The sequence below is a fragment of the Camelus bactrianus genome, chromosome 7 (genome assembly GCF_048773025.1).
Source record: "Camelus bactrianus isolate YW-2024 breed Bactrian camel chromosome 7, ASM4877302v1, whole genome shotgun sequence".
In the NCBI taxonomy this organism is placed as follows: Eukaryota; Metazoa; Chordata; class Mammalia; order Artiodactyla; family Camelidae; genus Camelus; species Camelus bactrianus.
The window spans coordinates 66,023,386-66,049,175 of record NC_133545.1 but is presented as its reverse complement, the minus strand read 5'-3'; the positions used below and the strand labels follow the sequence as shown (position 1 = coordinate 66,049,175).

The 25,790-nt window shown below is 33.5% G+C and overlaps 1 protein-coding gene across 2 annotated transcripts; it reads left to right on the top strand.

Annotated features, from left to right (window-relative positions):
- The first annotated feature begins 46 nt into the window (after positions 1–46).
- Positions 47–25,581, top strand: DBF4 (DBF4-CDC7 kinase regulatory subunit). Of its 2 annotated transcripts, XM_010946601.3 has the most exons (12): positions 47–386; positions 1,582–1,754; positions 7,211–7,390; positions 8,825–8,875; positions 9,423–9,492; positions 9,704–9,780; positions 14,489–14,525; positions 15,347–15,392; positions 17,791–17,919; positions 18,359–18,473; positions 21,277–21,401; positions 23,377–25,581. In XM_010946601.3, the coding sequence occupies exons 1-12, from the start codon at positions 341–343 to the stop codon at positions 24,356–24,358; spliced, it is 2,031 nt and encodes a 676-aa protein (XP_010944903.1). In that variant the 5' UTR covers positions 47–340; the 3' UTR covers positions 24,359–25,581. The 2 variants fall into 2 exon arrangements, with proteins under 2 accessions (XP_010944903.1, XP_045366355.1); XM_045510399.2 differs by lacking the exons at positions 47–386; positions 1,582–1,754; positions 7,211–7,390; ... (1 more) ...; positions 9,423–9,492; positions 9,704–9,780 and having other exon boundaries at positions 17,852–17,919.
- Positions 25,582–25,790: the final 209 nt, after the last annotated feature.

The following is a 25,790-nucleotide window of genomic DNA, read 5'->3' as shown; positions in this document are numbered from 1 at the left end:
GCGCGGCGCGAGGGGGCGGGAACGTGGGGGCGACGCGAGGCGGGGCGCAGCGCGCGGCGTGAGAGGGGGCGGAGCGCGCGTATCGGCGCCGCGGCCGCGTGACGCGTTTTCAAATCTTCAACCGCCGCAGCCCACTCGTTTGTGCTTCGCCTCATCCTCCTCCGGCCCTGCGGTCCCGGAAACCCGGCAGGCCGACGCGGCATCTCTACTGCGTGGGTGTGGTAGCCCGCGGAAGAGGAGCGGCGACCTGCGGGTCAACGGGCCCGGAGGAGCCGTGTTTCCGCGGCCGCCCGGCGCGACACCCTCTCCAGATCCAGCATGTAGGTGCCGGGCGGCTGCCATGAACTCCGGAGCCATGAGGATCCACAGCAAAGGACACTTCCAGGGTATGAAGCCCCTCCTCCGCCTACAGTCCCTTTAATCCTTTCCTCCCGTCATGGTTCCATCATTGATTCTTCTGAGTTCTCGCGTCGAGTCTCTGCTTCTCTTCTGTTCTGACACGTGCGTCCTGCTCTGTGGCCTGAAGGAAGGCTCCGTTCTGGGTTTTGCCTCAGAAAGGGAACGGATCCCGGTCGGCTCCTCGCGCTCTCTATGCTCCAGCCTCGGCCCCAAATTCCCGGCCGTGCCGTCGGTTATAAAACTAGCAGACAATGTGCGGACCCGGGAACTCGCCGGGGTTCCCCGAGATGCGGCGACCCTTTGGGGCTGCAGCTCGAGTCTCAGTTTAAAAGCAGCTGTGCTCGGGGCTTTTCGCTTCCTGATTAAGTTGGTTAATTGTGGGTGTATTTTTGGTCTCATGAAGTTGAGACCATTGCTTTTACAGCATTATAGAAACAAAAGCAAACTTCCATTTTCAGTCCTTTATTCGGTGAAACGTTTCAGCCTCTTTTTATTTTTAATAATGTACACATAATGTGATCTATTCTTTATGAACCGGTTGTGTTCTTAAACTTGATATTTAAGCAGCTGTTTGGATCTCAGATTTGTTTTCAAAGGAAAGAAGAAAATGAATGGCGATTTGGTTCTTCTGGTGGATCTTTAATTCTTCTTAATATATACAGTGACTTTATATAAAACTATACCTTGAGCAGTCAGGAACCTTTTGAGGACTGAGTCATTCTGGGTAACAGGTTTCTTGCATTATTAAATGTTCAACATTCTAAGTACAGTTTTGAGTGTTCAGCAGAATGGCAGAAGCTCCATAAATATCTGTTGAGTTAATATTGCATGGCGTTTACATCCTAAGAAAACTCCTTCTAATTGGTCTTGTATAGTTATTTCCCTGCCTTGATACATAGAACACGAATAAACGCATGAATATTTTCTTCAGATTCATCTCTTGACTGTGAACAGTAATCATTTTGGACCATATAGTATCTGTTAAAATGTATAGAGTATTTGGCCTTTAAGTCTGCACTACAAAGAAATATATTAAAATGTTAATTAATGGCTGCTAAAGTAGTGAGATTGTGAAGTTTTTCCTCTCTGATATGATTATTTTATAAACAAATATTGTTTAAACAGTAAACATTTTTTGTCTGGATAAAACATGATCTAATTCCAGATTTTTTTCAACAACAGGTGGAATCCAAGTCAAAAATGAAAAAAACCGACCGTCTTTGAAATCTCTGAAAACTGACAACAAACCAGAAAAACCCAAATATAAGCCACTCTGGGGAAAAGTATTTTACATTGATTTACCTTCTGTCACCATCTCTGAAAAACTACAAAAGGACATTAAGGATCTGGGAGGGGTAAGTCAAAACCATACACTTTGACAAAAAAGTGTAACTAGTACTTTTTGATATGTAACCATTTAAAATTTTCCTTTTTGAATACATATAACCATATAAGCACCAAGCTTAAAATTTTTATCAGCTGTTAATCATAAATGAAAAGTCATTTGTTTTAACCTTTTATAGCCTGACAAAAGTTTCAGGTTTCTGTGATCATTGTCTGGTGCAAAGTTCACAAAGTGTGAGAAATGAGACTCCCTTATCCTGGAGGAACCTCTGATTGCAATGTTGGGATGTCCTCCTGATGGCAGGAACTCCTTGATTCTGATGATTAGGAAGCTACACAAAAGTAAGAATTTTATTTACAGAGCAGGAAAAACCTATTCAAACCACAGAGAATTAAAATTTCTCTTGACTCATAGTTTCAACAGAATGAGTATTATTAGGTAACAGAATTTTGAATTATAAATATGGAAAACCTGCTTCTTTCCTACCTTATATACACTGAGTAAGTGATTAAGAAATTAGAAAATTTGGGTAAAAGTCTAAGATTTTCTTAGGCTTAAGGTTAATATTGAGTAAATTTTAGCAAGTCAGGTTAAGATTTTTAATAATCTGTTTCCTAACTCCTGTTTAAACATTTCACTGCACTTTGAGTTGGTCATAGCTAACATCTTTGAATAGTCTGAACACATCCTACCATTACTAGAATAGAAATTTGCAGAACACATAACAAGTTTCTTAGAATTGTTTATTGGTCTGATTATTTTACTTACTTATCTTTGAAAAGCTGTTCTACTTTTTTGCTCTTCATTTTCTTAAACTGAAACATTGCCACACATTTGTAATAGTTATAGCATGTATCATAATGACTGTATGACTGCATTCCTAAAGGTCATGTTTTATAGCCTGCCACCATTTAGTAAAGACCCCTTCATTTTAGAAGTTAAGCACTTAATGTCCAGAGAAGTTAAGTGACTGGCCCAGGGTAGGATTAGCCTAGTTCACAGACTAACATGTTACTGCACCATTCTGTTCCTCTAGCAACAGTGGCTACAAAGTAGCTACCTGGTATAGTTTGACAGCTTTCTTAAATATGATGGGAAAACTCATTAACCATTTTGATCTAAGTTAGTAATTTTAGATTTGTGTTTTTAGCAGTGGAACCCTTCAAACAAAATCATGTTCAGACGTCCACTATGTAAAGCCAGTAAAAAGGGAACTGCTCTAGCTAAAACTGCAGGGACTGCTTGCCAATTCCCCTTTTTCTCTCTTTCATCCTATAGCAGTTCCTAAGGGACTTGCAAGAAACAAATTTTGAATTCATTTATACGTTAGATAGTAATTGGGAGAGAGTTGAAAGTTAGTTTTACACACTTCAGATTTTATCCTAAAAGGTTTGAAGTAGACCACTTAAGTGAGGAGCGTATTAATGGCATAAGTTTCCAAATTTTCCCCCGAAGCTATGGATTTTCTATTGAACTTGATTTATTACAAATTCTGATCTTCCCTGACACCTTTCCAATAATTCAGTGATGTCCTGATTTCTGTCCCTAGCGTAGTACCATTTCTGTCACTGAAAAAGTCTTAACAAAGATCTTGCATGTGAACTGTAAAGGAACTTTGACTTCCTGTAGTACACTAATTTTAGTCTTAAGATTCAACTTTAAGAAATGTTTCGTTAAATAGATGTTCCTTGAAAGGATTATGCTTGTTATTTAGTTTTTAGGATTACTTAGGACCTTTATCCATTTTAACTTATCTTGCTTCAGGTTATAAAGAGTGTTGTCCTTTTTTTTTTAAACTGTCCATTTTATACATTTGTTTTCTCTAGTCTTAATAAAAACATCTAAACATACCATTGGGTTCTTAAAATCCAATCATTGAGAGCACACCACTCAAATCAGACATAATGGGGAGATATCTTTGATGGTGGCAAGGAAAGTTGCTATTGCAAAACAACCAACCACATTTAGGTCCATGTCTAAGCAGTCTGAACTAAAATAAGACATTTGGAGAACAACAGAGATGTAGGATCAGATACCTTACCATATCATGAAGTGAAGACAATTCCTTGTTTTTGGTCTTCATTGTGACCTTGAGTTATCAGAAAATAAGTTTCAAGTTTACTTTTTAAAGACCTAGATGAGCAAAAGCTAATAAAGACCATGATAAAACTAAGTCACCAGTACAGAACGCAGTATTAAGTGCTCTGGCAGATTAAAAAAAATGAATCTTATGTCCATCCCACCCGCAACTGCTAATCTTAAGTGGATATGGCATCGGTACAATTACGTGTAATACAACATAAAATGTTAGGAAGAGGGAAAGATTACCTCCAACTCAGGAATTTTGGTAGTCATTTTATAGACACAATTTGAACTCAGCTTTAAAGAATGATTATGATTTGGGCATGTGGAAATTCATTTAAAAATTCTTCTACTGGTGCCTCTATTATACGCTAGCACTATTTTAGATTCGAGGGATGCAAAAATAAAATGTAGTCTAATCCTGTAGAAATTCTCAGCCCATGGGAACATCAGACACCTAAATAAATTACGGTGTAGCATTGTCACTGTTTTAACAGAAGTTATGTAGAAATTGTCATTAGAATATGGAAATGATTAACTCTGCCTGTAGGAGTTATAGTAAAGAGAAAGTTTGAGCTGATCTTGAAAGCCAGGTAGAATGGACAAACTAAATAGAGGGAAGAGGATATTTAAATTACATGTCTCTGTGATTTGTATGAGCAACTCCTAATATTACAGTATGACTTGAGCTTGGGATTTAGATGCAGGAAATGGCAAGAAAGAATGTTACATTGGGGCCAGCTTATGGAAGATACTTACTTCTAAAAAGTTATAGCTCAATCTATAGAAAATGGAAAACCAAAGGAAATGTGTGGTAATAGCATAAGGACAGACAGTATAGACCAATGCAATAGAAGAGAGAACCCAGAAATCCTCACACATATGGTCAGTTGATCTTCAACAAGGGTGCCAAGACCATTTAATGGGTAAAAGGATAATCTTTTCAATAACTGATGCTAGGAAAACTGAATAGCAACATTCAGAAGAATGAAGTTGTACCCTTGCTGTACATGATATGCTCCAGTTAATTAAAAATGGATCAAGATCTAAGCGTAAGAGCTAAAACCGTAGAGAAAAGTATTAGGGAAAAATCTTCATGACATTAGATTTGGCATTATTCTTTGGATATGACATCAAAAGCACAGAAGCAAATGAAAAAAAACCAGATAAACTGGACTTAATAAAAACATGAAAGTTTTGTTCATCAAAGGGCACTATCAAGAGGGTGAAAAGACAACACACATGAGAGAAAAAAATTTGAAATTATATATCTGATAAGGGATTAATATCTAAAATATAAAGAACTCCTACAATGCAGCAAAAAAAAACAACCTGATTAAAAAATGAGTGAAGGACTTGAATAAGCATTTCTGCAAAGAAGATACATACAAATGGCCAGTAAGCACATAAAGATGCAGTGTCACTAATCATTAGGGAAATACAAATCAAAAACACAGTGAGATACCACTTCATATCCATTAGGGTGGCCATTATCAAAATAAGTGTTGGTGAGGATATAGAGAAACTGGAACCCTTGTGCACTGTTGGTGGGATTGTAAAATGGTGCAGCTGCCATGGAAAACACTGTTATTTCCTCAGAAAATTAAAAATAGAATTATCAAGCAATTCCACTTCTGGGTATATACCCCCCACAAATTGAAAGCAGGGTCTTGAGATATTTGTATACCTATGTTCATAGCAGCATTATTCACAATAACCAAAAGATGGAAACAACCCAGATGTTAATCAGCAGATGAATGGATAAAAGAAATGTGGTTTACATATACACTGGAATATTAATTCAACCTTGAAAAGGAATAAAATTCTGATCTTTGCTTATAACGCTGATATTCTGATCTTTGCTTATAACACTGATGAACCTTAAAAACATTGTGCTAAATGAAATAAGCTAGACACAAAAGAACACATATAAGATTCCACTTATATGAAGTACCTAGAATTATCAAATTCATACTGAAAGTAGAGATTACAAGGGGCTGAGAAGAGATAATGGGGAGTTATTGTATAATGGGTACATTTTTAGTTTAGGATGAGGAATACATTCTGGAAATCGGTAGTAGGGCTGGTTACACAACATTGTGAATGTACTTAATGCCGCTGAATTGTACACTCAAAAATGGTTAAAATGGTAAATTTTATGTTATGTATTTTATCACAATTTTTTAAAAGCATGTAGGAGATTGAGCTTCTCTTGAAAAATTGGAACCTCTGGCGGTTCTAGGGCTACATATTAATGAAAATAAAGTATTTAGCATGTAATTGTTCATCTGTATTCTTGCTGGCCCTTGTAGACATTTAAGTTTATAATTTCTGGAATATATAAATGTGGATACTTTATTTAATGGTGGAAGAAAATATTGCTCAGAAAAAAAGGAAGTAGTGATTTGCATTTAACCAAGGCAGCCACTGGTCTTAGCAAATTCTGCTTAATGCTTAGATGAAACTAATTCATCTGTTACATACTTTGCTTTGTTTTATATTACCCTCATTTATATTATGAGGTCCTATGAAAATTAAATATAGCTATTTAAAATAGTTTAGAAGTCTTTCATTTATGCAGATAGTTAATGATTAATAATATTTTTCTACTTAGTTTAACTTTCCTGCCCTTGGATGGGAGTGATCTTCAATAGCATTGACTATGATAACATGTGTTTATAAATTCAGGCATTTAAGCAGTGGTTTTCAAACTAGGGAAATTCTCTTCAAACAGTAATAAACTCTTAAGGGTAAAGGTTCCTACCTTTCCATTAGTTTAAGGCTTATTTATGGAAAGATGTTAGTAACTTTGAGAGTTTGAGTTGTGCTGTCGAATACTGAATACTGTAGTCATTAGCTACATGTGGCAATTGAGATTTAAGTTAATTAAAATAAAATATAGTTTAAAATTCAGTTGCTTGGTCACATTAGTTACATTTCAAATACTCAGTAGCCACATGTGGCAGTTCCTACCATGTCGGACAATGCTGATAAAGGACCTTTCAATGACTACAGTGAGTTCTACTGGGAAGTGCTACTTTAGAGCATGGGCTTGCATCATAATACCTGTGTCCAAATTCTGTTACTACTGATGTAATCTCAGGCAGGTCACTTCTCTTCAATTTTCTTCTCCATAAAATATGGATAATGTTAATACCATGGGTGGTTATGTGAATTAAACTATTTAATATATATAAAGTACATGCTCTTGTTGTGTTATTGGAACTCCCATTCTGAACTCTAGGTTCAGAATAATACAGTATAAAACCACCAATTTAGAAAATATTAAAATGCATCAAATTGACATTTTTTTTTACCATGCCTAGTGTGTTAAACAGTTTATGATTTACATGACTTACTTAAAAATACTTTGTTTTCCTTTAGCGAGTTGAAGAATTTCTCAGCAAAGATATCAGTTATCTTATTTCAAATAAAAAAGAAGCTAAATTTGCACAGACCTTGGGACGAATTTCTCCTGTACCAAGTCCAGAATCTGCATATACTGCAGAAACCACATCACCTCATCCCAGCCATGATGGAAGTTCATTTAAGTCTCCAGATTCAGTAAGTCTCATATGTTTTGAGACTCTCAGAAAGGCTATGAGATCTCATAATTTTCAGGAGCAGGCTGACAGCAGAGTTCACTTAGGTACACTATATTAAGCGCAGCTTTCAAGTTGTTAATAAGGTTGCTATCATATATAGAAAGGTGATTTTTCTCCTAATAGTACTTGTGTAGTCAGTCATACTCTCATTCCTAAAATATGCCCTTCCATTTAGTGATGGCTTTTATTTTTAGAGTAATTTACAACTAAAAAATAATAGCAGGTCATTATTTTAAAGAAGAAATAGAAACCTTTTGTTTGTTTCAGAGCAGGGGTAAGCAAACTATGGCCCATGGGCCAAATCCAGCCTGCCACTTGTGTTTTACAGCGTGTAAGCTAAGCGTGGTTTTTACATAAAGTGTTATTGGAACACAGATATACCATTTATTTATGTATTGACTGTTGCTTTCCTGCTGTAAAGGCAGAGTGGGATAATTACAACAGACTATATGGCCTGCAGAACCTGAAGCACGTCCTGTTTGGCCCTTTAAAGAAAAAATTTGCCAACCCCTGTTCTAGAATTACTGATATCACATCCCTACGACTCAGTTGCCAATAAGTTGTAACATACAGTGAAGGATAAATTGAATTGATGTAATTGGGTATAGAAAGGGGAAGAGATTGCAAAATAAAGTGTTTTATCTCATTTTTTGATTGAAGTTAATTAAATGATTTTTAAATATCCTCCCGAACTTACCTACTATAGCCATTTGAGAACCAGGGAAAAATGGGGGCAAGGGAGAACAGGGAAAAGAAAGGAGTTAGATAAGCAGCATCATTTGAAAAAGAGACAAATATATAGAAGAAAAAAAGTCAAAGAAGAAACAACCAAGCAAGCGTCATACATTCTTTCCGTTAATGCTTTTATGGAGGGACAAGGTGGTACACCAGTGACTAGTTCCAAATTAATTCCTGCTGATAGCACTTAAACTGCTTTTCCTAGTGTCTTGTTTAAAAAGTGAAACACCATGTGAAAACAGTATATACGGTTTATCCATATTAGAGTTTTGGTTAAATAGGAAATTAAAATGTAAACTTACTATTTAATTTTAGACAGAATTTCAGATCAGCCTAACTTTTTATTTTTCATGTTGAATAGAATTTACTACAGAACTGACCTTGGGTCTCATTCAGCTGAGTTTAGTTGCTCCACCAAAAAAAGAAGAAACAACTTTTTAAATAGGAGATCTTACTACAAAGACCCTAAGGAAATCACATTTTATAAAATCACTTTTTACCATACATTTGTTATGTGTTTTATATTTCATATTTGTATTAAGATTTATCTATAAATTTTAACTATATACTTTAGCTATTTTATCTTTTAAAAAATTTTTCTGGTGAGGCACTACATTATAACTATATGTTTGATTGTTCTCTGGTCTTTTTATAGGTATGTTTAAGCAGAGGAAAATTACTAGTTGAAAAAGCTATCAAGGACCATGTAAGTACAAATTTAAAAAATTCAGTGTATATTCTTTTATTAAAAACTAAAGTGGAGATGTTGTTGAAATCTTCTTTGCCTTGTTTTTAATAGAAAAAGCCTAAATATCAGCATGTATCTCATTTTATGTAAAGTAGAACCTGCTTTTCATGAAGAAACATCTCCATCTTGTGGCCTTTTAAAATGTTAACTGGATATTTCTGAAGCTTGTGGCATTTTTGTGTTTTTAAAGGAAATAATTTCTTAAAACTCTTAAGTGAAATGCTACAGTGTACGTTAATTGTCAGGAATATGGGAATATTATTAAATAGGAATGATTTTAGACATTCCAGAAGAAAAATCTGATGTCCTTCTTACTATTGTATAGGGTCTGTTCTGAATAACCATCTCAGTGACATTAAGCTTCAAATAATATTTTTTAAAATAGCTCACTTAAAATAGTAATTTCCTAATTACTTTATTTTAGTAATACTTTATTTAGTAATTACTAAATTACTATTGGTAATTTCCTAAAAATACTACCAAACTTTTTTTTTTTTTTATACAGGATTTTATTCCTTCAAATAGTATATTATCAAATGCCTTATCATGGGGAGTAAAAATTCTTCATATTGATGGTAAGGATTTTATTATTGTTTTTGACAGTATTTGTCAAAAGTATCTGTCTCTGTCCTTTGGATCCTAATTTTAGATGTGAGAATTCTGATAGCAAGAGATACCTGTAATGGTAATTCTTTCATCTAAATTTAGTACAATTATAAGAAAATAGCAGTGTTTAACTCAAAAGGTAAAAATGCTAATCTTAAGCCCTTCTTTCTTTTAATAAAGACATTAGATACTACATTGAACAAAAGAAAAAAGAGTTGAATTTACTGAAGAAATCAAGCACTTCTGTAAGAGATGTGGTATGTTATTTTTTAATTTTTAAGCTAAATTAAAAATAATTAAGCTTGATTTTTATAGATCTGTAAATTTTTTTGCCAAGTGGAAAATATTATTGCTGTAATATGTACCAAATGCATGCTTCTATTATTTGAATAAATTGTTGTGTATCATTTAACTTTAGGATTTACTTATGAGGTAAAAGTTCCCACTGCAACTCAAAGAATATACTTTTGTGAATAACATGGCAGTTGACATACTGCATGAGGAGCTCTTCATGTGTATAATATACTCCTTTTGAGAACATAAATAGGAAGTATTCTTATTTTTCAACTGTTCTGTAAATATTGTCATGTATGGCTATCTGACCTCACCTCAAAATATTTGTTAAACAAGTTCATTGGGCATTGCCGTCTGTTAGACCTATTGTTCCCGTATCTTTAGCCTCTTACCTTTTTACCAGCATCCTCCTTGAAGCCTCTGTATAGAATCAAGCCTGTTCTATCCTTTAGAACAAATAGAATAAAACCTCCCTTGACCTCATGTCCCTACCTACTATTCAATCTATGTCATCTAGATATCTCTATCTCCACTTTTATACTTCCCATTCACTCTTCAGCCTATGAGGTACAAAACTGTGGAACAATTTGGCAAATCAAGTGTACACTTTTTAAAACCAGTCATATTGGTTCTGTCAGCTCTCATTCTATTCCTCCTTGAACTTACTTATTTTCATCTGGACCTTCTCTCATCTCTGCTTTCTCATGGTTCTCTTATCTCTCAGAACGTTCTTTTGTGGTCTGCTTTTTCTTCAATCAGTCAATCCTTAAATGACTAGAATCTGAAAGGAAAATAAATTTTATGGAAGAGTGTATATAAAGATATGAAGCCATAAGTAGGATGGCATGTTTTGGAAATTTTGTCATATTTTACAACTTGATCTTTAAGTGGGAAAGTGACAGGAAATGAAGCTAGAAAAATTAGCAAGTTCAGATAAGACCTTGCATGCTATATAAAGTTAGATTTAATCTTGAAGGATTTGGAACATTTTTGAGAGATAATAGGAGAGCAAACCTTGTTGGATAGGTTATTCTCTTGAACACAATTTTTAATAAAGATTTTACATCGTAACTACCCTATTAGAAGTAAAAAAAAAATTCCAAGGGACTATTTCCAGATTTTTTTGCAAAGTGAGGGGTGGATATTTCTTTACTGAAATGTGCTAGATAGCATATAAATTACCTTTGTAGCACTTTGTGGATTGTTTGGATTGTATATAGAAATAAATGTATAAAAATTTAAACTGATAAGCACATTTATGGACTCAAATACACATGCATTATCATATCTGTCTATAAACATAAATAAGTCAGTACATATCTGAAACAAGTTTTATGAAACAGTACTTACCCTTAATGTGCTAATACTTCTGTGGTATTCTTTCATTTTTAAAAAAAATACTGGCCACAACTCTCTAAATTGATTTTACAGCCCTATAGGTCACAGTCCATGGTTTAAAAAGTATTCTGGGATGTTATGAAAGTAATGGGAAGAAATGCTGAAGACCTGCTTCAGATGGTAACAGAAGGGTAGGGGAAGAATTGAAAGATGCTTATTAACAGGTTATAGTGCCTAACCTGTGCCTCGACTCTAATATACACTGCATGAGGGCCCAGATCGCGTTTTACCTCTTTCAACACTGGGTTTTGTTTACACATGTAACACATTATTCACTCAGTATTTAGCAAATACCCAGTGCCTGTTATGTGCCAGGCACTAGGAGTGTTTGCCCCCTTGAGAGAAAAAAAAAACAAAAAGCTGTGATAAATAGTTGCAAAACAGGTTTTACTTTCCTCCCAAAACAAAAAAGATAGGAATACCAGTATCTATATAATTCAGGATGTGTAACTGGTCAGCTTGATTCCAAAACTTGAATTTTTTTCTGTATATGAGAAAACAAATGTTTCCAGGAAATTTTTTTGGTTTGCCAGCTACTAAAGCATAAAACTTTTTAATGAAGATGCATTTATGGGTCTTGAATGATGGACATATATTAATCTTATGCATGCTAAATAATACATATAAATTTTAAGACATTTTTAGATTCTCATACTCTTGTTAGTATGTATCTTAAAAAAGAAAGGAAGTATATTTTGCTCCAGTACTTTATTTAAAGTGCTTTGAGTTTTTTCCCTCAGTTTACCTGAAACGTATTTTGTTGAGGATTTTTTGTATATATGTGCATGAGGAATATTAGTCTTTTTCTTTTGATGTCTTTGGTTTTAATGTCAGGGTAATGCTGCCTTCATAAAATGTTGAGATGTATTTTCACTTCTATTTTCTAGACAGTTTTTTTTTGTTTTGTTTTGTTTTGTTTTGTTTTTAAGAATCTGTTGTATTTCTTAAATGTTTGGCCAGATTTTCTAGTAAGGTTATCTGGGGCCTGAAATTTTCTGTGTTGGAAAATTCTCAGCAATGAATTAAGTTTCTTTATTAGATAGAGATAATTAAGGGTTTTTTTTCCCCAAATGTACTTTGGTAGTTTGTATTTTTCAAGGAATTTGTACATTTTGTCAGAATTGTTTAATTGATGGAAAAGTGTGTGTAATTTCCCTTATTAAGCTTTTAATGTCTGTGAAGTCTAATGATGTCACTTTCATTGCTGATACCATTATTCTGTGTCTTCCCCACCTCCTTGGTTAGCTTGGCTAGAGTTTCATCAGTTATAACTATCTTTTTGAAGAACCGTCTCTGCTGTAAACTTCCTTTAAGTTCTGCTTTAGCTGTGTCTCATACATTTTATGTTGGATTTTTTTTTTTTTAGCGTAGACTTTTTTTGTAAGAGTACCTTTAGGTTGACAGCAAAAGTGAATAGAAAGTCCAGATGTTTTCCATATACATATGCCTTGTCTCTATATACACACAGCCCCCTGATCAATATCCTACACCAGAGTGGTGCATTTGTTACTAATGATGAATATGTAATGATAAGTCATCTTCAAAGTCATAGTTTACATTAAGGTTCACTCTTCGTAGTACACATTGCATGGGTTTGGACATGTATAGTGACATGTATCCACTATCATAGATAGTATCACACAGAATAGTTTCAGTGCCCTAAAAAGCCATCATGTTTCACCGATTCATCCCTCTCTCCCCTTCTTACCCCTGGCAACTACTGCTTATTTAACTATTGCCATAGTTCTATCTCTTCCAGAATATCATATAGTTGGAATCATACAGTATGTAGATTGGCTTCTTCACTTACTACTAGGCATTTAAATTTCCTCCATATCACTTGATAGCTCATTTACTTTTATTGCTGAATATTCCATCGTTGGATATGCCACACTTTACACATTTGCTTTCTGAAAGACATCTTCATTGTCTATTATAAAGCTCTGGGTAACACTCATTTTGTTGTTGTTGCTGTCATTGTTTTAGGAGGGAGTTATCCAATTTTGTTCAAACTCTCAGTTCTCAGTCTCAGTTTCTGTAAGTGGTGGTTCTAATCTCCATTTCAGTTTTCAGAGGCTTAAATGCAGCTTTCTGTCCTTTGCATGCATCACTTACAGCTTAGCCCAAGACTTGGGCAGTGGTTTAAATCTTAGTTCCATTTCAGAGCCCTTGCTGTGCTGCTTTGGGTCTGTCCTTAGCATATCATATGCAGCTTAGAGTTTAGCCTTGGAGTTACACCTGGTATTTACACAGGAAATTATGGATCCCCTTCTCCAGCCTGCTACTGTCTGCAGTTTCCTTTCCACTCTCCAGGCCTTTTTCTAGTTCCTCTGGTCAGAAAGTTAGAATTACTCGATTTTAGCTATGTCTGGCACCTTTTCCAACAGCAGTTTTGCAACTGAGGCCCACTGTCAGGTCAGAACTGTGGAAGAAAAGAAAGAGGAAATAATACAGGGATTCCCTTCACACTCTTTGGACTGCAAGAGCCTCTTTCTTTGTTCTTTGTAACTAGAAGATGGGGTTTGTGTGGGGGTAATAGCCAGTGGCTCTGCTGTTGCTGCCAACCCCATGACTAGAGGTCCATCCTTAAGGAAACATTGCAAGAGAAAGGGAATGAGGGGAATGAGAAATATACGCCCTTAAAGGTAGCTTCTCTAAGTTTTGACTTCCTTCTGCAGTATGCCTGCTTTTGTTTACTTTTAGTTCTAAAGTAGTTGCTTATTGAATTTTGTTTACAATTGTAATCAATGGGGATTGCCCATATTGGACATAGTCCATCTTGACTGGAATTGGCAGACTATAATAAATTTTTAAATAATTCCTTTGTTAAGTTTATTACAAAGGTTTTGCTGAATAAGGACATAAAATTACCTTACATGACTATTTCTAGATTATTTCATTAACCAGCTTTTTCCTTATTGCTTGATTTCTTTCTGTGAAGATAGAAACAATAGCTGGAATACAAGATATTTGTTGAGTTTATTGTAAAAGTGAGCTTGTATTACTAAGTTTCATCCCAGTGGTTAAGATCTTTAATTCTTGAATAATCATTGTTTTGTTTTTTTTTTTGTTTGTTTTCATTTCTTTGATTGAGTTGATTTTAAAACAGCTTTTTTCTTGTTTTTTTCTCCCCATGAAACTACAATAATCGCCCTTCTTTTATATAGTTATTTTCCTCTATGGTTTTTTTCTTATCTTGATATTAATTGCAGTTGCTGTTTTCACTGTACTTTCAAGCCCAATATTTTTGCTGTATCTTTTTTCCCTCCTTAGGGGAAAAGAGTAGGGATCAGCACTCAAAAAGCAAGAAGTAAGTACTTTGATACCCTTAAGTATTTGTTTTGCTTTAGAAAATAGAACAAATCATATAAAAAAAAAATCTTTAAAAATCATGGAACCAATCCCTGTAAATGACTTATTCAGTAGGTTCTTAGCCCTTTTGTTTTAGAACATTGACCCCTGTGTCAGTTTGGTGAAGCCTATGAACTCTTTCTTAGAATAATGTATCTTAAAACATTTTTTGAAAAATCATTCGGTTACTAAGGAAATCAATTATACTGAAATTCAGTTATCAGAATATTTTTCAGTATAAAATAATTATATACTTGTTTTATTACACATTAAAAAGTTCTAGCAGTGATTATGATTAATTGCTAGTGTAATTTTGTTTTGAAGTGATGAACATAATGATGCTTTGGGATATTTGTGGTAACTAATACTATATGAAACTATGTTTCAATTGATATCAAAATTACAAGTGCTGCTAATTCTGATCCTGTGGCTTATATGCAAAATTGGAGAAAGTGTTAAATTTCAGTTAGGGATTAGTGAAAATAAAAGTTAAGTTTTTTTCCTGGGGAAAGGATTTCCTCAAAATCCTCCTGAATTCTATTCTTAGATCCTTTGGGGGATCCATTCAGTTTACTAATGTCAGAATAGGGACAGAGCATCTGTTATTTTGGAAATGTGTTGATAATTGTAAAATATCTTACCTGAGGCTTAAAACTTCAAATTGAAATTAAATGGATAATGGATGCATATTTATTTGGATTTGTTTAGCCAGAGTAGTTTTGTTAAAAAAAAAAATTCTTGATTTGTAAATTTCTAATGTCATGTTTTGTATATTATCAGCAGGTAGACTCAAAAAGCCTTTTGTAAAGGTGGAAGATATGAGCCAGTGAGTATCTAAATTCAATCTGTATAATTTAAATATAGTACTTAAAGGAGAAAATCTAACTACTTAAGCTGTTTCCGCTAATACTGTTAGATCTCTTTATGTTAGATTTATATGATACTGATATGCATGTGGCACAGTTGCAGAAATTAGCAGTAATTAATTGGTGCTCAAGGACTGAATTTAGTTTCAGTATGTTTTAGATAGTATTTCTTTGAAAATCTGGTTTAGAGCAATCATGAGAGCAACTTACTTTTCAGTATTTCAGATAACCATTTTCTGGCTAAATGCAGTACCATGTGATTTAGAACTACTACTTAAAGATTGCATCTGCATTTGTGAAAAATAAATTATTAGTTACTGCTTGGAAATACAAAACCTGAGTATAACATCTAATTTGATGTAGCTTACCTAAACTCATTCTGAAGCTTTATGGAATAATCTTACTGAAGACTACAGATATAAGTAAGTAATTTGACATGGGAGAATTAGATTTCTTCCTTTTGATATTCCACTTAGTCATTTAGACACACATAATTAATTCTCCTGGGTACTCCTGAGGTGACATAGATGTGTTGAATGCTTCTTTTTATGAAATATGTTACTGTGAGAAAAAAACACAATTTTACAAATTTACAAATACAAAATTAGGCCTAAAGAAGGCACCAGTAAGTGAAAAGACATCCCATGTTCATGGATTGGAAGACTTCATATTTTTAAGATGTCAGTACTACTCAAAATGATCTACAGATTCAGTGCAATCCCAATGACTTTTTTTGCATAAAGAGAAAAATCCATCCTAAAATTCACATGAATCTCAAGGGACCCTGAACACCCAAAATAATTTTGAAAATGAAGAACAAGGTTGGAGTTCGACACTTCTGATTTCAAAACTTACTACAAAGGTGTAGTCAAAAAACAGTTTGGTACTGACATAAAGACAGATGTATGTCTATGTATGTCTACCAGTGAAATAGAATAGAGAGCTCAGGAGTAAATCTTTATATGTGTGATCAAATAATTGTTGACCGGGATGCCAAGGGCATTCATTGTGGAAAGGACAGTCTTTTTAATAAATGGTATTGGAAAAACTAGATATTCACATACAGAGGAATGAAGTTGGACCCTTACTTTATACAATATATAAAATTAACTCAAAATGGATCAAAGACCTTAAACTATCAAACTCTTGGGAAAAAAACATAGGGGAAAGCTTTGACATTGGGATTTGGCAATGATTTCTTGAATATGACACTAAAAGCAGAAATAAAAAGATAAAAGAACTAAGCTGGTCTACATCAAAATGATAAAATTCTGTGCCCAAAGGACATAGCACATTGAGAAGGCAACCCATGGAATGGGAAAGCAAACTTGCAAATCATTTATCTAATAAGATTATTAATAGAAAGAACTCAACAACGGAAAATCAAATGACCCAATCAAAAAGTGGGCAAAGGACTTGACATTTCTCCAAAAATACAGATTGCCAACAAGTATATGAAAAGATACTCAACATCACTAATCATCAGGAAAATGCAAATCAAAACCACAAAGAAATCTATCACCTTACAACCATTAGGATGGTTACTGTTTTAAAAAGAAAAACAGAAAATAAGTATTGGTGAAAATACGGGGATATTGGATCTCAAGTACACTGTTGGTAGGATTGTAAAATGGTGTAGCCACTATGGAAAACAGTATGGAGATTCCTCAAAAATTTCGAACTGCCATATGATCCAGCAATTCCATTTCTATGTATATAGCCAATAGAATTGAAAGCAGGGTTTCAAAGAAATACTTGCACATTCATGTTCATAGCCAAGAGGCAGAAGCAACCCAGATGTTTATCAACAGATGAATGGATAATATGGTATATACATACAATGGAATATTATTCAGCTTTTAAAAAGGAATGAAATTTTGACACAGGCCACAACATGGATGAACCTTGAGGACATTATGCTAAATGAAATAAGAGTTACCTAGAATAGTTAAGTTCATAGAAACAAAGTAGAATGGTGGTTATCAGAGGCTGGAGGAGAAAGGAGAATGAGGAGTTACTGTTTAATGGGTACAGAGTTTCACTTTTGAAAGATGAAAAGAGATCTGGAGATGGGACGGTGTTAACAATTGAAAAAAATTGTGAATATACTTAATACAACTAAACTGTGCACTTAAGAATGATGAAGATAGTAAATTTTGTTATGTGTATTTTACCACAGTATAAAAAGAAATTATATGCTTAAAAACTAATGGATCTAGAAATTGGGAAGGGAAATCTAACTGTTTTTGTTACTTATTTCAGATTCCAGATGAATTACATGATTTTGAAATATAAGACTTCAAACATGTTTTCTTTCATCATAAAGATTCTCATATATTTATCTTTTTATTCTTTTAGACTTTATAGGCCATTTTATCTTCAGCTGACCAATATGCCTTTTATAAATTATTCTATTCAGAAGCCCTCCAGTCCATTTGATATGGATAAGCCGTCTAGCACCCAAAAGCAAACTCAGGTTAAACTAAGGTTGGTTTAACCTTCAGGTGATTTTTTATCTTTTTAAACAAATATTTTAAATAATTTATTTAATGCCATGGAGTGTGTGTGTTTCTAGTCACCATGATGATTTCCCCCTGTATATCTTTAATGCCTCTTTGCTAGATTTAAAGTCTGAATCTCTTCTAAGCATGTCACATTTAGACCTTCGGGCGGGGAGGGGTTTAAAAATATTTGCAAATAATCAAAATGTGTTGTTTCTCTTAAGTGATGCACAATTAAGTGTTCTCCAGAATAATCTTTACATTCTCAGTTTGCTTCTCAATTTCTTAAAAAGAAAAATGGTTTAAAGTAATTGTTTTTATCTCTGAAAATTATGGCAGATTCTGTTTGATAGTTGAGGACTGTAAATTTTTGAGAATTATTCCTTATGTTCAGTGGTTAATCTTTTACCATATATTCCTGTCAGAATCCAAACGGATGGTGATAAATGTGGTGGAATTCCAGTTCAAGTCCATTTGAAAGAGAAGAAGAAAAAAGGATATTGTGAATGTTGCTTGCAGAAATATGAAGATCTCAACACTGTAAATGTGATTTTTGTATTTAGGGGGTTGATATTTCTAAAACTACAAATAATTGTTGTTTAAATTTTAGCTTCTTCTTTTGATTGTGGTTTACAACTTGGTAATTATTAAGTAGTAAATATGTCTTTTTGATAGAATTGTCTTAAATTTTAAGAGCCCAAAGTAGGGAAATGTATATTGAAAAATCATTTTTGTCCATTCAGCAAATATTTATTGAGCACCTCCTTTATACCAGTCATTGCTCTGGGCACACAGCATTGAACAGGAGAGGCCAATTCCCAACCCTAGTGAAGATTACATTCAGTGGAAGGGGAGGAGGGATAGGTGACCACAGGATAAAAGAATAATGAACTATACATGGAGAGAACATTAGATCAGTGCTATGAGAAAACATAAAGCAGAAATGTTGCTGTTTATTTAGACCAGACAAGGAATACCTAATTGATAAGACAATATTTGAGTAGACCTGAGAGAAGTGAGGGAACAAGACTTGTGAGTATTGAAATAAGCCATGCAAAAGTGCTAAATTAATGGGATCAAAGAACAGATGTTGGTGGCCTGGACTAAGCATTGGTAGTAGAAGTGATGAGACATGGTCAGATTGTGGATATAATTTAGAAGTGGAGCCAATTGGATTCTGTTGGGAGGGAGATAAGATGATGGGTCATGAGTGGCCACAATTTTTCAGGCCTTCACAATTAAATAATGGGCAAGTGATTTACTAATAAGAAGATGAGAAAGTGGAGAAGATTCTTTGAAATATCAGAGAAATAGAATAGTTGAACATATATACGGGATGAAGAGAAAGTTTTAATGATGAGAACTATTACAATTTGTAATATGATAAAAAAGAGCAAGAGCTTTGGATCCAGGCTGCCTGGATTTGAATCTTGGCTTCCTGTCTGTAACCTTGGACAGTGCCTGGCACTGTGCTTATTAAATGTTAGCTGTTATTGTTTGAATTGATAATTTTTAAAATAGGTTGGTTTTGGTAGAAGATGGTAGAGACGTTGAAAAACTAATACTTGAAAACATCAGATTCATAAACTACCCTGTCTTCAGAGTCTAAATTGAAGTTTGTTTTATAACCCAAAACAAATTAGTAGTTTGTCAGAAAAAAAAAATGCCCTTTCCAAAAATCATTTTGAAAATTTAAATTATAGATGGGTCCTGAAATTTTACTTTGCTGTTACAGTAGAATAATCTAGAATGGATATTTTCCTTAATATCAGCTTGTGGATCTTAATTTGATGCTCAGAGAATGTTGGGGCTGAAAATCACTGGTTACCACAAGGAAGGAAAATTAATGAGAGTAGAGGTTAAGATTGATACTTTAACAGTTTTTCATGTATGTTTCCTAGTCACTAAGGATAAGAAATTATTTTGTTTTTGGAATCTTTGATTTCACAGTGATTCATTTCCACCTGTATGAAGGCATTCATTTAACAAATTTGATTATGGAAGATTAAGCAACAAACAAAGCAGACATATTCTTTACCCTTATACCATCTTATGGTCTGACAAAAAATAAATATAAAACATGTATTTGCAAGTAGGATGAAAAATGAATATCAAGTGCAGTAGTAATAAATAATGAGGGTACCTAACATAGAATGAAGGGCAAGGAAGGCTGAACTAAGAAAGTGACATTTAAATAGAGACTTAAAGAATGAGTAAGAAGAGGTAGGTGGAGGTGGAGAGGAACTATACAAAAGCTGAAAGTTGTTCTTAGTTCTTTGTAGTTATTATTTTTCCTTACAAGAACATAAATAAACTGAATCTGAACTTAGAGTTAATGTTTCATTTCTCATTAGTTCTAACATTAATGAGCATACATAATTTGTATATGGTAAATTTTGCAAGCTAGGAAAGAATACCTATGTATTCCAGAATATTGTGTATTTGTGACCACTGAAGAATTTAGTTTTTGGAATTACAATCAAATCATCAAAAGTTAAAATTATATGAAACTAGGGAAGCAAAAATGAGGTTCTTCCATGATTGTCTTGATACAGGCTTCTAGTTATAATTCCCTGATAAATGATAGACTAATGATAGAATTAGCCTGGAGATTTCACCTATTCAGAAGGAACTTTTCTTCCTGAGTTTTATCCCAATGCACTAAGCTTGTTTACTTTTGTTCTTGACCACTCTTAAGACTAAGAAAAGCTTTTTGGTACTCTCTGTTATGAGCACTGGGTAATTGAGATCAGGTATTTGCTCATTCTCAAATGTGTTCCTCGATTATGAATCTTTCTTTTTTTTTTTTAATACTTCACAGCATTAGTTGTACTTCATTTGTTTGTTCATTGTACCTTCTAAATTCTTGTTTTGGATTCTTGTATGCTGAATTACATTTCATTTACTTAATATTTTATAAGCTCTACCTTCCTTATTTAGTGGTAATTATATAACGATTAAATAAAGTAGCAAAGGGAAAAAAGTGTTTTCAAAAATATTAGCACATTCTAAATGTTTAAATGTTACTGTTATTTTTCTCCATCTTTTCTCTTCACTTTCCAGTGTAGCTCACTCCCTTTCAGTTCCATTGAAACTACAAATTAGTTAATATTTGACTTTTCTCATTGAAGAATGGAAGACTGAAAACCAAAGTAGTTTAATGGTTTTTCAAAAGTTACTTTTAGTCTACTTCTTTTAAATTCTGGTGAAGGATATTTCTTTGCAGTAGTTAGTAGAATCTTAATTTTAGGGGCATGAAAATATTAGAAAACCTGAACGAAAAGATATCTGTTGCTTTTAAAATATAATTTTGTGATTTATATACTTTTTTGTTTTATTTTAGCATCTTCTAAGTGAGCAACACAGAAACTTTGCACAGAGTAATCACTATCAAGTCGTTGATGATATTGTATCTAAGTTAGTTTTTGACTTTGTGGAATATGAAAGGGACATGCCTAAAAAGAAAAGGTAATTTATCAACTCAAGTTTTAAATTTTAATAGAATATTAAACTGTTTTATTAAACTAAAATCCAAAGTTTTCTTTTCTTAGAAGGATTATGTTTTTAGGATATAAGTATGGTTAAGAACTGATTAATTCTTTCCTATTCCCCTCTTCCTCCACTACCAAAAATGCTTACCTTAAATTACTTTTAAGGTTCTCTTCTTAACAGTATAGTCTAAAAAAGAAGTTGACACTTTTTCTATAAAGAACCAAGTAATAGACTTTGTGAACCATAAGATCTCTTGTAACTACTCAACTTTGCCATTGTACAATGAAAGCAGCCACAGACTGTATATAAATGAATGAGTGTGGCTATGTTCCAATAAAAGTTTGTTTTATAAATAGACAGCAGAGTAAATTTGGCCCATGTGCTGTACAGTTTGTCAGCCCTGGTCTAGACCATCTCCTTGGAGTAATGAAGCTAGAATTTTAGTTAATCTTAAGGAGTTTTAAGAAATCTTCCCTCTTTTCATCTATTAAGTCATCTTTATACTTTGACTAGATACTTCACTTAAGCTCTGCTTGCTGATGATATTTATTAAAGGTATTGACAAGACTTTTAAGTGTGAGTACAATGCTGTTCAACGTACAATAACTGCACATTAACAAAATGAACCTCATTAAGTTTATTCCCATAAATCTAAAATAAAAAGAAATGCTTTTATATGGATATACCCTAGAATTGATAATATCTCAATAGGTTGTTTAGTCCTTATAACCATTTTTAGACCAATCTTAAGGCATAAAGAAGACTATAAGATGTGATACCAAGCTACAACTTCTGAAAATTAGCTAGAAAAAGTTTTGGCTGTATCTAGGTAGTTCCTAAACATCGTATGTCTGTAACTTTCTGAATGATTGTTCATAACTGATTTTATGTGATATTTGGAGAGGATGCATATTTCCAACTATTAAATGGACTTTAATGGGCTACTGTAAGAATTTAGAATTCCCTAAAAACTCACTGTGCAGCAGAGTTCTGAACTAGTACTTACATATAAATTGGTTATTCCTTAATCAATTATCTTGTCTGCACAGTTTTTCTCTCTATAGGCAAGTCACCTAAACATCTCTAGATTTTAAAGGAGAGCGTGTTGTTTTTACATTTTTTTAATCTTCCATTTGTTCAAGAGGAGTCTTAAGTAAAAGTATCAACAAAAGAAACAGAAAAAGAGCCATTCTGGTTTTGAAGGGGCAGATGGAATTCTGTGTTTCTCTTTGTTATCTGTGACTTGTGTAACATAAAGCATACTTAGTGAGCTGTTAAGTTTCTTTCTGTTTGTAAGTAATTTAGGAGTGTCTAATACAAACTAGCATCTCAAGGATATTAAGACGTTCCATGAAGAAGAGGGTTTCAGGTCGACTGTGTGAAACGTAAGGATTATTAACTTGTCATCTTTAGAAGTATAAAGATACGAGGTTTCTGGCTCACTATGATATTAAATAGTTTATATTTAAATATAAATAAATATCCAATTTGCCTTAGATTTCCCAGTAAATACTCATTTTCCACATGCTAAGTAAAATGAGGAGACAACATTAATGTAAATCACAGCTTAGAAGTTAAGAAATGTTTCAGGAGAATGAAAACATTAGGAGCAGACCCAAATCCCTTTTCTATCATCTTTCTTTGATTTATATGGTCAAAGTAGTTTTAAATACCAAATTCAAAATACTGCTTACCTTTGGGAGGAAGAGGAAAGAATAGATGAGAAGTGGTACATTAGAGTTTTCAGCTATATCTATAAAGTTTTATTATTTTAGTAACATCTAAAGTAATTTTGGCTAAATGTTAAGAGTTCTATATTTTTCTAATGTAGTCTAAGTTAAATAAGTTTCATAAGTAGTTTTAAATGATTTTTACTAATTTAGTTTTAAAATACTTAGGAATTTTTGATAGCAGTTATTTCAGTTTTTTTCTTTTGCTTTTTTCTCTCAAGAATAAAATACAATGTTGGATCCCTTTCTCCTGTTACTACAAATGTCCTGAAAAAGTCTGAACCTAAAGAAAATCTGGAATTGCAACATACTTCTCAGAAAGACTTCAGGGAAAATAATGTACAGGTGATTGAGCAGAGTTTCCTATATAAAGAAACCCAGGAACCTGAACAAAAGTTAGTCTCTACTTCGGAACACATCTCCCACCCTTCAAGTGAATTGAGAGGACTTGATGAGAAAACGTCTAGTAAATGTTCCATGTTAAATCCAGCTGAAAATGACATACAGCAAAATTTTACACCTCTACCTCCACATAAACAGGAACGCATTCTTGACGTTTCTGAACATAAATTAACTATAAATGAAAATGACTTAGAAGAACTCAGGGTAGATCACTGTCCTTGTAGGCCACAAATATCTATACAAGTTTCTAATTGCAATACAGATAATTGTGCATCTCAACCACAACAGAAGTCAGATACTGTGCTTTTTCCAGCAAAGGATCTAAAGAAAAAGGACCTTCATTCAGTGTTTTGTCATGATTCTGATCTGTTAGCAATGAACAGTTCACAGGAGCACCTTACAATTCAGGCAAAGACTCCATCCCAGAGCCCTCCTGAGGAACCCAACACATGTGACCTCAAGAATATGGATAGTTTACCTTCTGGTAAAATCCATCGGAAAGTGAAAATTTTATTAGGAAGAAATAAAAAAGAAAATCTGGAACCAAGTGTGGAGTTAGATAAGAAAGAAACTGAATTTCTTACTACACAAGAAGAAAACAGAATTTGTAGCTCACCAGAACAATCTCTACTGGACTTATTTCAGACAAGTGAAGAGAAGTCAGAATTTTTGGGTTTCAAAAGCTACACCGAAAACAGTGGTATGTGTGATATTTTAGATATTTGGGAAGAGGAAAATTCAAATAATCTGTTATCAATGTTTTTCTCTTCCCCTTCAACTTCTACATTTACTGGCTTTTAGACTTCAAAAATAAATAACCTTTCAAAAGCAATGAAAATCATATTCTTGGAATTTTTATAAATATAAAAATTCTTAGGTTTGGGGCTTTTTTTGGTGCCAATTTTCTTTACAGAACCAAATGTAAATATTAATAAAGGTGATATTTTTCATTTTTCTACAGAATTGAATGCCTATTAGAGAAAAATTGTAGAATAAACTTGTGACCCATCTTGTTTTACATACTGTGTTCATAATTGTTTCCTAAGAACTACTATGAATAATAGATTGGTTTATGTCCATGAAAATTAACTAATTTCAAGTGAAAATTTGAGAATATCAAAATTTAGCTTTATAAATTTAGATCTTCTAGTTATATCTATTGTCTGTTAAAATAGATTTCCATGATAACATGACAGTATTGCTTTTAAAAACCTAATTTTCATACAGGAAGGAAAAAAATATATTTCAGTGTTTGAATTCTGGAAATCATTATTACCAGAAACATTGACACTGAAAGGTGAACTAGTTGGACCATGCTAGGGTGTTGGCATTGAGGAGTTAGGTTATTTGTAGGGATTAATAGAAGCCATGAAGGAAAAACTTAACCAGGCTAGCATATGGAATATAATAGTTTTTCCATTCTTCTTAATTATTTACTTTTGGAAATAATTTCTTATAAAAATAACTCTTTACCCTCTAATTTGGTATCAGGAAATGAAAGTGAAAGGATGGCACTGAACTAAAGATATGTTTTGAAACTTGCAGATTGCTTTTGATTAGGCAGTTGGCAATTCAATAGTTTAGAAAAAAGAAAATTCAAATGTAAGAAAAATTTCAACTCTTATCAGTAAGTGGCTTACAATAGTGCCATTGAATATAGTGTGAATACTTTGTCACTAAAATTAACTTTGATTGCCAGTCTTAATTTTTTGAAATCCTGTATGGCTTTGAAGTATATGTTATTTTGACCATCTGGTCAATGAGAAATACTAGCTTTTCAATAACTTTATTGTTCATACCAGTACCTAAAGCAGGATCACTGAAATATCCTTTACAGTGCATACATGCAAACTTTATTTCCACTGTAAATTACTACTGTAGCATTTTGTCAGATGTATGTGTATATATGTGACTCTAGATAGCCTTCTAAAAAACCTAGAGAAACTTGGAAAATAATTTGTTTTTTCCCTTTGTTATTACCTGTGTTTCCCCCAAATTTCCAATTAAAAGGTATTTAAACTTGCTCTGCAATCGTTGGACTTTAGACCGACAGTCTCTTCTATTTGTAGCGACACTGTTGGCCCTAAAATGGTTCGGAGTGATTTTGTGTTAGTTGTATTTAATAAGGAGGAAGAGGCTCAACTGAACCTCTGCGGTAGTTAAATGTTGTTAAATTTTATTTTGACACTATTTTTGAACTATTATTTCGAATGCTGGACTTGTAGTAAAACAC